The sequence below is a fragment of the Fringilla coelebs genome (assembly GCF_963513975.1).
Source record: "Fringilla coelebs genome assembly, chromosome: 5".
In the NCBI taxonomy this organism is placed as follows: Eukaryota; Metazoa; Chordata; class Aves; order Passeriformes; family Fringillidae; genus Fringilla; species Fringilla coelebs.
This window is the reverse complement of record NC_140033.1, coordinates 6,270,452-6,282,656: the sequence shown is the minus strand read 5'-3', so window position 1 is coordinate 6,282,656 and position 12,205 is coordinate 6,270,452. Positions and strand designations below refer to the sequence as shown.

Below are 12,205 nucleotides of genomic sequence, written 5' to 3'. Positions count from 1 at the left end.
GGACTTCCCAACAAACACACCAGCCTGAAAAGTACAGCTGGGGCAAGACACTGCCTTTCACCCCAACCCATGCTTATCCTCCCTGCAGTCAACAAAACTCCCTAGAGCTGGGAGTGGAACTGATGGTGGAAAATCAGGATTTGTGGGGGACAAGCTGCTGACACACACAGTTCACAGGAAGATATGAGGAGCAATGGACAGCTGTGTTACAGGCTTCTGTCTGCAATGCTCTAACAGTCCTGGAATCCATTATCATACCTACTACCATCATCTCTGGAATGTGTCCAAGCCCTTCAATTCTCTATTAATAAATAACAATTCTCATCCAGAACTATGGAGGGGAGATGCTGAACAAGGTGATCTGAGCTCTCTCTCAGCCCCTGTGACTCCCTATGTAACCAGAAACATGTTAAACTGTTTTTTGCAGCACAGAGTTACTTTTAAAACCACAGATTAAATTCACTGCTATCAAAGAAAACCCATCTTCTTTGCTTTTTCTTAACATTTATTACATACTTAGAGTAAATTTATTGTGTCTGGCATTTGTAAGAAGAGAAATTTAATGTTCAGTAAGAATAAAAATATAGTTCCCAAAGGCAACTGCGTGAAGAATCATAAAGCACAGCTAAGGTTTGTTTAGAGACAGGACTCATTTCTTCTCCTCCTGAGAGTGTGACCAGACAGGCTTACGCTTCTGAACAAAGGCTTCAATGCCTTCCTGCCCATCTCTCAAAGTCAAATTATCTACCATGACCTGAGTAGTTATTTTGTAAGCAGTGTCAAGGTCCTGGGTTATCTGTCTGTAAAAGGTGGCCTTCCCCAAGGCCAGGACAGATTTGCTGCTTTCACATATCTTCTGAGAGATTTTCATGGTCTCTTCTTCCAGCTTGTCTTCTGGTACCACCTTGCTGACGAGCCCGTGCATTAATGCTTCGTGGGCAGAGAGAGGTTCACCCGTGAAAAGCATCTCCAGTGCCACCTGAACAAGGAAAAATATTGCAGTAAGTCAACCCAACTCAGTGCTTTGCTTTGTTTGGGGAATTTCAGCCTCCACCTTCAAGTACAAGCCATTCTTTTCACAAATGATTTTAGTCTTTTGGTCTTTTAAGCAGCCAAGGAGCTCTTAAGAGTTCTCAGCAAAGAGAAGGATTGAGTCTAAAGCTGGTCTCTTCAAACCTCCCCACTGCTTCCAGCTGTCCTGGGCTGACACCCCTGGGTTTCTGTTCAAAAGTCCACAATCTCTAGTGATTGCTGTAGGAATTAAAAGAGAAGTGGATCATCTACAAAGTCAAATGACTGAATTTGGTATTTTAAGCTGGGCATATGTGCAGTTTTTGAAAACACCTGTCCTAGTTTTAAGTTTAGTATGAGTGGTTTTAAATATGGACTTTTTATAGCCACTTTATTTCAGTCTCCTGCTGCTTTCAGCATCTTGAGACTTTGAGGTTTGAGACTAAAAAATCCCCCAAATACTCAGTGACTATTCAATGCTATGTATCAATGAAGTTTTCCAAGACTCCTGGAGCAATTGACCAATGCCCAAATAATAAGAGCTTATTATCCTCATTAGCATCTTTGTTCTGGTAGCTACAAACAATGGCAACTTCTTTTGTTAAAAGGTAAAAATTACCAATTCTGGGAACTGTAGGAAATATTCTTATTGCTTTGAAAAGTGGCACAGAGAAAAGTATTTCCCACACATTTTAAAAAGGTAATCCTACAGCCCAGAAATAGTAAGTGAGAAACAGCTGCAACTGCACACGAGAGCAGACTTGGAAAAATCCCCCATGGACTCTATTTGAACAGGATGTCCCCGCAGATGGGAAATTTCAAGCTGAAGCTTTTATCCAGCAATGGGATGTGTGCAGTTCAGTCACTGCATCTCAGCAGAGCCCTGCTGGGCTTGGACCATCTGCCTGCATGAATCCAACTGGCTTTACAGGTCGTACTATTTTTTATGCAGTGAGAGATGTGCAGCCACAATCAGTAGGACATAAAACAGGAAGACACTATAGGAGGGTTTTAGATGCTATTTAAAGCATCTTGATCTACAGCCAGGCACATCCTGCTGGCAGTGAAATGTCATTGCCTGGCAAGAATTGATGCCTCAGTGGGATTGTTATCCTGAACTTGCAGGGGTTTCCTCCTCAGGGGAGAACATCATTGGCTAAAGCCCTGAGCTGTCTGTTGGAAAGGAAAGGGATTGCTGAGCTGGTGGGCTGCTGGGACGAGCTCGTGCTGGTTGGAGTCACATCAGTAGAAAGCTGCCTTTCCTAAACAAGAGCTCACCCTTTATTATTTTTCCCAGTCCAAAGAGTTATGGACATGCCTTTTGAAATAAAGTATTTTGAATGTTGCACTGCAGGAAAATAAAGTTCAGGCAATGGAACTGAAACTCCTAACACGGGAACCAACTTAATGCAAAATTATGAAGAATATCGGGAAAGGAAGCTCACCTTTCTTGGAAGAGATCTGCCCAAGGCCACAGCTGGTGTGGAGCAGAACAGCCCAATGTTTACTCCAGGAGTAGCAAACTGAGATTTCTCACTTGCCACTGCGATGTCACAGCTTGCTACAAGCTGGCAGCCAGCTGCTGTAGCCATGCCATTTACTTTGGCAATCACTGGCACTGGAAGTTTCTGGATTAAAGTCATAACCTGCATGCACAAAAGAGGGGTCAGTATGGAAATTCAGGATGACACAATCCTGTTTTGGAAGCTATCAAAAGTACCTTCCTCTCTATTTACCAAAAAACCCCAAACTGTTGGATCTTGGTTCCTTTCTGATGAAAGGATGATGAAGGGATTTCACACACGGCTTTTACAGCATTCCTTAAATATGGGCTCAGCAATGTCTTAGAGATCATTTAGTACTGGAGCAACTAGAACAAAAGGTTTCAAAGTACTCACTGTTGTCACACTGAGGAGGATTAGGGGTCAAATTCTAGCTCCACCACTATCAAAGGGGATTTTGCCATTTCTCCAAAGGCTCTAGGATTCAAATTAACTTTCCCACCTCCCTGACCTGTGTCTTTAACAAGAACTTTGACAACCAGTGAGTCAGATCTTACTGTCACATTGTCTACTTGTTGTTTAAGCTGATCCTGAACTTTTAACTAAATAAAAGCTGGGAAAGAACATTTGATCACAAGTGATGTGAAAGTGGTTATCCCTAGACTTCTAGAAAAGACAAATTTGCCCAAATACTCAGCTGCAAGGAACACTGGCCAAACTAAGGAACACACCCTGACTGTGCTCATTGTTGGAGACATACACATTGCCATTCTAGCCCTTCTATGTACATGTAATGAAATCCAGAGCAAACATAATTTCACCAGGATCAGGCATTAAAATAGCAGAGCAGCAAAAATCAAGGATTCTGAAGGAATAATCTGTACTTTAGCAAGCAGATGACCAATGCTGTCCCTCAAACCAATACTTGCTCTTAACAGCAGGCAATGGCAGAAACACTCAAGAGGAACTCCTTACCTCTGCACATAGTTCAAATACTTGGGAATGATGCTTCACATCATCTTCACTTGACAGTTCCTTCAAATCATGGCCAGAACAAAATACAGGTCCTTTAGCTGCAAAGAATTTCAGGAAAAGTCAGTCTGAAGTAATAAAGAAATCAGGGGTTGAGCATATCAATGTCCCAGCTAAAGAGATGTCAATGACACGTCAACGTTCAAAAAGGAGTTTGGGGATGGAGTTTTGAACAGAATTCCAAAATATTTCCTTCTGGGTTTTATGGTAACTTTAAACTGCTGCAATGCAACATTTAAGAACAGTAACACCCATTACCACTTTTTAAGGTCTCATTTTACTTCCATTACCCTTAACTCAGTTAGAAAGAATGCACTTCACCTCTGAGCCCAGTTTTGTGTAAGGATGTTCAAAACAGCTCCTTGGTACAACACAAACAGCAGCTGGAGCAAGGCTGGAGTGCTCTGCTCTCAGACTGATAAATATACTTAGTCCCTATTTATTGTACCCAGAATTAATTATTAACTTTTGCTAAATAAGCATCAGTATTTTTTCTGTCACGGTGCTGAAGGTCACAATGGAAAAAGAAAGAAAAAAAGTTATTCTGCTACAGGAGAACCAGGAGGGTTGTTGGAGTGTTTTCTCCACTACTAAACTGTCATCTACAGAAAACCCCCAAAGCATGTTTAGGGTTTGGGCAGCAAAAGAGGAAGTTTCTGTGGAACCAAACTCTGGATTTGCTAAGATCAAAACACTTGATACAGGTACACAATCTTTACAACAGCTTTCCTTTATCATGCAACTACCTGCCACTAGAATGAACCAATGTGATGCTTTCCAATCCTTCAGAACTTCTCAGATATTTGTATGGCTGTGACATTTCCAGCTACACCTATGCAGATCAAACCTTACCTATGGATTTGTTTCTTATGAACAAGATTATTGGGACACAATCTATCCAGAAATAACCAGACAATTGTCAGTCAGCTCACGGGGTTGGCAATATATATCTGGATATTAATTACATTTAATTTGAACTTCATTGAAGAATCCACTGCAAAGTCTGTGTTAAAGGCCCAAAGCATTCTCTGAGGAATCTTTTATTTTCTTGCAATTTCTTCTTTTGTGTTTTATTCAGCAGGGGAATTAGAAATAAACAGGAATGTGCAATTTCTAAAAAACAAAAGCAATTGTGCTCACAAACTCCCAGAGCACTGTACTCCCAGAGAAGAGCCTTCAGTGTTTTGCAAAATTTCCAACTGCTGTTTGAAATGAGGAATATGCATATTTAAACTCAGCCCTGTGAAATCAGCTCTCTTCTACTCTTGTGTGTATGCCCTAATACACAGTTTCCCCCTACATATAGGAAACACCATGATCCTAAATTAATAAACCAATTTATCTGGGGTTTTTGGAAGGGGGGGGAAGAGAGGTTATCTTAAAATAGCAAGAGGAAAAAAAGATGGCTTAAGCACATCTCAAGTTTCATTATCTTTAAGAACTCTACAGCTTAATATGTAAATGGAAGGAAACTGTAACAGGCTCTGCCAGAGGCTGTTTTACATCTGTGGGTCATAGGTGTCTGTGGTATTGATATTGCAGTCTCTCTTTCACTGGAGTGTTTTTAAAAATAGTTCTGACAAACCAAATGATGAGGCTGATCCTGGCTCAGAGCAGGGAACCAGAGCACTTGATTTGCAGAAACCTTGTTTTTCACTAGAGTCTATACCTGTCAACAGGGCAACAAGCACCATCCTACCTTTGCCTGTTCCTGCACAAAACCCTTATGTGGGGATGTTAATGCTTTACTTTGGTAACTCTTAGAACTTTTTTTTTGTTTGGCTTTTGTTCTGTTTAAAGTATTCCTTCCATACAATCAGAACCAATTAACCCTGACCCTAGAATGCCGAGTGTAAACACCCCCATACCCGACTGAATTCAGTGGTAACATTTTGAAACGTGTTAATGCTTAGACACGTCGGCTAAAACCAAAAGCGTAACAAAACCCCAGTCAGTCGTTAGTGCTGAGTTAGGAATGAGGAATTAAGTACAGGAGAGAGGAAGCTGGGGTGAGTATAGAGGAAGAGCGTGACAGGGAGGCCTGCCGGGCACTGACAGCCGCGGGAGACCACGGGAGCATTAGGGAAACACACACGTCCCTTCCCGCCCCGTTTCCTGTAATTCCCAGCGAGGTTTGGGTCCCGGCCCCGCGTTGGCCGCTGTGTGCCCGTGCCCGCCCGGCCGGGTGCCGCGGTACCCTCGATGACGATGACGCGGAGCTCCCGGCTCTTGACGTCGTGCAGCAGGTCCCGCCGCAGGCTCTGCAGCATGGGCAGCGACAGCGCGTTCCGCCGCCGCGGGTTGTTCAGGACGATGGTGCTGCAAAACCCGTGAAACACAGCGGGGTTACGGTCACCGAGCTCCGAACGCGGCCGCGTCCCGGAGCCCCCGGCGCCCCCGCTCACCGCACGCCCCCCGCCTGCCGCCGCTCCGTCAGCGGCTCCGCCGGCGGGGCCTGCCCGGCTCCCGCGGCCGCGGCGCTGCTGAAGCCGGCCGTGAGGCGCCTGGGCAGCCGGCACAGCCGGGCCGCCATCGCTGCGGGGTCGGGCCGCGCCGGGCCGGGCAGGGGCGGAGCGGGCCGGGCGGGCGGAGCTCCGCGGCACCGGGGCTGGCAGCGCGGCCCAAGCCTCAGCCCGGCCCGGTGCTGCCCGGGCGCAGGGTCACAGAATCGATTGGCTTGGAAAAGACCGTTGAGAGTATCGAGTTCGACCTGTGACCGAACAGACCTTGTCAACCAGACCATGGCACTGAGTGCCACGGCCAGGTTTCCTTATACAGCTCCAGGGACTGTGACTCCACCACCTCCCCGGGCAGCCCCAATGTCCAGCCACTCTTTCTATGAAGAAATTCTTCCCAACGTGCAACCCGAGCCTCTCCTGTCACAGCTTAAGATCATATCCCCTCGTCCTGTTGCTGGTTGCCTGGAAGATGAGCCTGACCCCCACCTGGCTGCACCTCCTGTCAGGGAGGTGTGGAGAGTGAAAAGGTCTCCCCTGAGCCTCCTTTCTCCAGGCTGAGCCCCCGCAGCTCCCTCAGCTGCTCCTCTTCAGACTTGTGCTCCAGCCCCTTCCCCAGCCCCACTGCCCTTCTCTGGACACTCTGCAGCCCCTCAATGTCCTTCCTGAGCTGAGGGGCCAGAACTGGGCACAGCACTCGAGGTGTGGCTCACCAGTGTCCCTGGTGCTGCTGGACACATCGTTCCTGGAACAGACCATCCACACAGAGCCTCCCTCGGTCCCGCTCTCAGACCTGACTCCGGCACTGGAAGGCCTGGGTGGGCAGTGGTATCATTAATGAGTAGCTGGGGTGTTGGAGAGCACTCAGAAATGTGATACTTTCTTCAGATTCCACCGAGCACTTGGATCTGGGACAGTGGGATGGAGATTAGGGCTGTGCTGAGCGAATTTGTCAGTGGCACTGGAGTAGGATCTGTCATGACAGAGAGGACAGTGGTGTCATGCAGAGAAAATGACATTGCTTTGAGGCCCAGAGTAACTGGCATGACATGACATGATATTCAGTTCTGCAGGGCTACATGGGAGCTAAGAAGATCATAATTTATTCACTGGGAACTCATCATCTAGAAATCATAATAGGAAATGCCTTGTGTGTTCTAATTGGCTCTACAGAGTCAGTCTGTAGTCCATATGATGTATTCAAGAAGAAAAAAAAGGCAAATGAGATTTTAAGAGGTTGTTTGGTGATTTTAAACTTCACATGTAATTTTAAAATTCAGAGTATTTTAGGGACTTACAGGTACATTCACAGCTCTTCTTGAATATTGCTTATGCTTCTGGTCACCTGTGTTCCAGAAGTCAAGCTAAAAGAGAGGCAGCCGTGTGGCTGAGGCAGCTGGGGAACAATCTCATCTGTCAGGAGATGCTGACAAGCCAGAAGACCAAGCAGCCTTTATCCACATGATACAGGTACCCTAAAATGGAATAGATTTATGTCCAGCATGTGCTCCTTGTAAGTGTAAATGTGTGCTCCTGCTTCCTGATCTCCCTGTTTTTGTGAGTTGTTACAAAGTACTTGTAGGTTCCCAGAGGTGTCTCCAGTTTATGTCAGTGTCTGTTGAACCTCTGCAGCTTTTTTGACTGTAGTGGCAATTGAGGCTTCTCAGTTGTGAGCATCAGCCTCATAAAAGAGCCATTTGAATTTTGTGTTTAGTAATATATTTACTTACATAGATATTAACAGCTGAGTGTGGAGATGCACTTTCTGCTTACTGATTTTATGTCACCTTACACAATGACCCCTCAGATTCCTGGGCTTTGTGGCTCTATAGTAAGAGACGCAGTAGGTTTATGTATATTTATTTACATTTTTCAGTGTTGAAGGTCACTGTCAGACCTGAGAGCTAATTCTGCTCTGGGCTTTCCCCACATGACCATTTTCTTTTTCTCAGGGTCGTTTGTACCTCATGGTCATTCACTGAAAAGTTCTTCCAAAATTTACTTTTAATATGCAGTAGGAATTTGCAGAAAAAAAAATTTAAAATTCCCATATAGAAGCAAATGAGATCATTTTATATAGATCTCAGCAGTTTCAAAGTCCCTGCTTGGTTTGGCAAAGGCCAGCACACCGAGAACACAACGTGTGTGCTGTTCTGGGAGGAGTTCCCAATCCCCTGAAACTCTGACCACTGACCTCTTTCAAACTTGTGAATACCACCTGATATTTTTTCTTCCAGTGCCTTGTCTTTCTCTATCTGCTTTTCCCTTTTCTGTCCATTTCCAAGGAAAGAATATTTTTGCAGTCTTCTCCAAAAAGCTTATTTTTTATATAGTGTTTCCAGCTCCCTGGAAATTCAGTTCTTTTTAACTTTGATTGACAACCTCATGTTTCCTTTCACACCCACCCCCATTACAGATTGTTTTTTGGCTGCAGTTTCCCCAATGCATTTAGAGGACCTGCTGCTGCCTTCTCTGAGAAAGTACTGAACAAACTTTCCAATTTCAGGCAGATTTCCTTTTCACAGCATTTGTCAGCAGCATTGTGGTTATGGCTGAGCTCACAGTTTCAACTGGAGACAGCCAGAAGCCAGGATTGCAAGTACCAGACAGGGCTTTTCTAACCTTCAGCTGTAAAGATCCTGATAAAAAATAAAAAGGGAGATTACAAAGGACATGACATGACTTCATCCTTAGATAATTCCAGAAACTATCAGGGTATCACACTGTGCAGGAAAGGATATTTTGAGATTCAAGTGTGCTTAGCTCCTCTAAAGCCCTCTGTGCTCTCCATTGTGATGTTTCTAGCTAGCATGCATGGACAATAAGGATACAGGATCCCTTTCTACATGAAGCACAGGTATTTATTTGGGTCTTTATTTCCTTGGCTTTCAGCAAGCCCACATGGGATGTGAATCTTGCAGGAGCACCTGCTGCTATAAAGAGCAGGTCCACCCAGGGCAAAGGCAGACCTTGTTGGGATGCAGCTGAAATGTACATATCCACATACACATATGTAAATTGGTACATTTATCTATAAAGACATTCCTATTAATTGGAATGCTATGATGAAAACTTGGGAGTATTTTATGGAACATGAGGCAGACATATCCTTAGCAGACTTTTATGCAAATAATTTCTTGTCAAATGCTGGCATTCCCAGAGGATCTTGTGACCTGATTTTCAACACTGCTCAAGGCATTCAAATCCCACTGGGATCCAGAGGGGTTTGGCACCTTAAGAACTCAAAGACTGCTTAATTCTGCTCAGGTGTGTAGTAGTTCCAGGATAACAGGGAGAGCAGGGTCCTGTTCTTGCACCCAGGCCAAGGAAAATAATTTATTTCCCTGCTTTGTAAATTCTGCTAGCAAAGAGATAGACTAGTGCATCACAGTTTCTCTGATGTGGAACCCTCCAGGACTGACTAAAGAAAAGATGAAAAAAGATTTTGCATCTTTTTTTCCATTTAGCAAGGGTTCTGAGCTGAGTCCCAGCACCACAGGATGGGTGCTGTCTGTGTAACATTTTTATTGTGTCCTTAGACAATTTGTGTTTTCTAGATTGCTGTTAGGATAGAAATAGCACAGAAACTTCAGGAAAATACTTAATTGTGCTGGGATTTTCTAAGAGCATGAAACCCTTTTATTCTGTCCACACCTCAAATTTCCATGACCCTGCTACCAAACCTCCTTTGAGTCCTAGCCCTAGGTTTTTTTCTTTGAAAAGTCTGGGAAAGGTAATTTCTATATGAGCCTTCTCTTTATAGAGACTCTAATTACTAATTATGAAGTAGTAATTAAAAATCAGTTACAGGATTAATGTATAGGAGACTATCAGAAATTGTAGCATGTACTTTAAGAGAAAGTTATATATATATTTTTAATATTGATTATTCTGCTAAAAGAAAGGATTTTAATCCAGTTTTAACTTCATGACTGCCATTGAGAATTTGCAGCAGCCTGTGAACCAGGCTAATCAGTCAGGCTGCCAGTCAGGCTCAGATCAGGTCCTTCCCTGGCAGTACTGCTGCCTCCTGCCTTTACATTTAGCATTCCTTCAGCAAACAATCCCGTGTCCTGTTTGCTCTTGACATTAAACATAAGGCTCCCAGAGTCATTTCTGCTGCAATGTCTTGCAGTTACTGCTCAGAGGTGTTTCCCAGACACTGTGTGGCAGCACTGCTCCGTGTAATGGGTGCTTCTTACTTTCCCTTCTGCTTGTGAACCAGGTGATCGACCAAAGCCCTTTTGTCACTACACCTATTCCTGCTCCTCTTCATTTGCTCTCTTTCTCTCATCCTCCCCACACTCATCTTTTATCCTACATTGTCCTCACTCTTAAAGTGATTTATATTTTTCTGGCGTTAACATTAGATTTTTTTTTGTATGTGAGATTCTTAAGATGTGAACAATGACCAGAATTATAAAATAGATGAGGCTATAACAAGCTTGGAAAAGGTGATATTCATTCCTTCCCTCAGAGGATCGAACCTTAGGTTCCCAATTTAGATACTTAATCCTGCAAGGCTCCCTACACAGCCAGTAGAGACGTTCTCTCCGCCCGCAGGGCTGAGCAGTGTCTGAAGGAGCTGCCTGCTCCCAGTGCCTCTCCAGGCCCCTCCTGCTCTCCATTCATTGCACCGGTGTCGGGGTTTAACCCGAGCTGGGGACTCAGCCCCGCGCAGCCGCTCCCTCACCTCCCCCGACAGGATCAGGGAGAGAGTCAGAAGAGTAAAACTGAGGAAAGTCATGGATTGGCATAAAGACAATTCAATTGGTAAAGCAAAAATGGTGCACAAAACCCAAGGAATTCATTCCCCACTTTCCATGGGCAGTTGGGTGCTCAGCCATCCCCAGGACAGCAGGGCTCTGCCAAATGTAACAGTGACTTGGGAAGACAAATACCATCACTCAAAATGTCCCCCCCTTCCTTCCCCCAGTTTTACATGCCAGTCATGACCCCCTATGGTCTGGGACATCCCTTGGGTCAGCTGGGGTCAACTGTCCTGGCTGTGTCCCCTTGCACCCCTGGCTTCCTCACGGGTGTGGTGGGGTGAGGAGCACAGAAGGCCTTGACCTTGGGTAAGCCTTGCCCAACAATAACAAAACAATCCATGATCTATCAACTGATTCCAACACAAATCCAAACCAGCCCCATACGCTGTACTCTGAAGGAAACCAGCTCTGTCCCAGCCCAAATCATCAGTAGGGAACCGAGGCAGACTGGTCTGATGCCTCTTGCAGGGCATGTGAGCTTTCTCCTCACCTACATGAAAGTACAGATACTGACCTAAGCCCAGGGACCTCAATGGAAGAAGAAAGTACCAGAATCCTCTCAGCCTGATGATTCTCTAGCTGTATCTCAGGATTCACTTCCAGATGTCAGTGCCTCTGTGCTGTGGTTACAGACAAAAACATTGCTGTGAATGAAGAGAGAAATTGTAGCTACTGTTAGGGGCCAAGAGCAAAAGTTTGCCTAAAGTTGTCAATACTTGGGAACACCCTCTGCTGTGGCCTGGTTTTGCTCCAAGCCCCTTCTACAAATGACAGTTCGCACCACAAAATTGCACCTCTACCCAGCTTGTCCCTGCCTCTGCTAATAACTACTTTACTGTAGCAAAATACACTGAATTTTCTGCCCTCTTCTGGTTCACCTGTTTCCTGCTCCTTGGCCAATTTTCAGCTAGTTTCATTTTCTTTAAATCCTTTTCATCCCATTAGAACCATCATATAAAAACCAGATAAAGTACTATTTTCTCAATTAAATTGGATTTTTATCCAATAAGAATACTAGACTCTTACAAATGAGCACAAGAATGACTATATCCTAATAGTTAATGATTCCTTGGCACCACCAGCATCAGAACCTGCAAAGGGGTAACATAGACAACATCCACCTTGGATAGAAAAGTTTATCAAGTCCCAGAAAAAATTAGTTCAGTCAGGAGCTGAAACCAGTCCTGTCTACACCACAGTGGGGCAGGAGAAGGGGGAGGTTTTTTATGCGTCCTTGCAACATTTCTTGCAAGGGGCTTGACACAGAACGCTGCTCATTACTGGGTCAGTGGTGACTTACATATCTCAATGGTGTGTTTTCTACCTTATCTTACATCTTATCTCCCCGGTGCTGTGTCAGACCTGGCAGGACAAAGAGCCACCAGGGAAGCTGCCAACTGCTCGTGTGCATTTTCCTTATGGAAGGAAATGC

General features: G+C 44.8%; 1 protein-coding gene across 1 annotated transcript; it reads right to left on the bottom strand.

Annotated features, from left to right (window-relative positions):
* Positions 1-387: 387 nt before the first annotated feature.
* On the bottom strand, positions 388-6,100 carry ECHDC3 (enoyl-CoA hydratase domain containing 3). The gene is made up of 5 exons (XM_084206153.1): positions 5,951-6,100; positions 5,743-5,864; positions 3,489-3,586; positions 2,457-2,657; positions 388-979 (listed from the first exon to the last, which is right to left on the bottom strand). Exons 1-5 carry the CDS (start codon positions 6,076-6,078, stop codon positions 650-652), a joined length of 879 nt encoding a protein of 292 aa, XP_084062279.1. The 5' UTR covers positions 6,079-6,100; the 3' UTR covers positions 388-649.
* Between the last annotated feature and the right edge of the window lie 6,105 nt (positions 6,101-12,205).

Excerpts from the sequence above, each read along its gene's own strand:
- ECHDC3 (XM_084206153.1), bottom strand. The coding sequence starts at position 6,078 with ATGGCGGCCCGGCTGTGCCGGCTGCCCAGGCGCCTCACGGCCGGCTTC. Across the intron at positions 5,865-5,950 it reads CGGCAGGCGGGGGGCGTGCG|CACCATCGTCCTGAACAACC; the intron begins GTGAGCGGGGGC and ends CGGGTTTTGCAG. Across the intron at positions 3,587-5,742 it reads CCGCGTCATCGTCATCGAGG|CTAAAGGACCTGTATTTTGT; the intron begins GTACCGCGGCAC and ends AATTCTTTGCAG.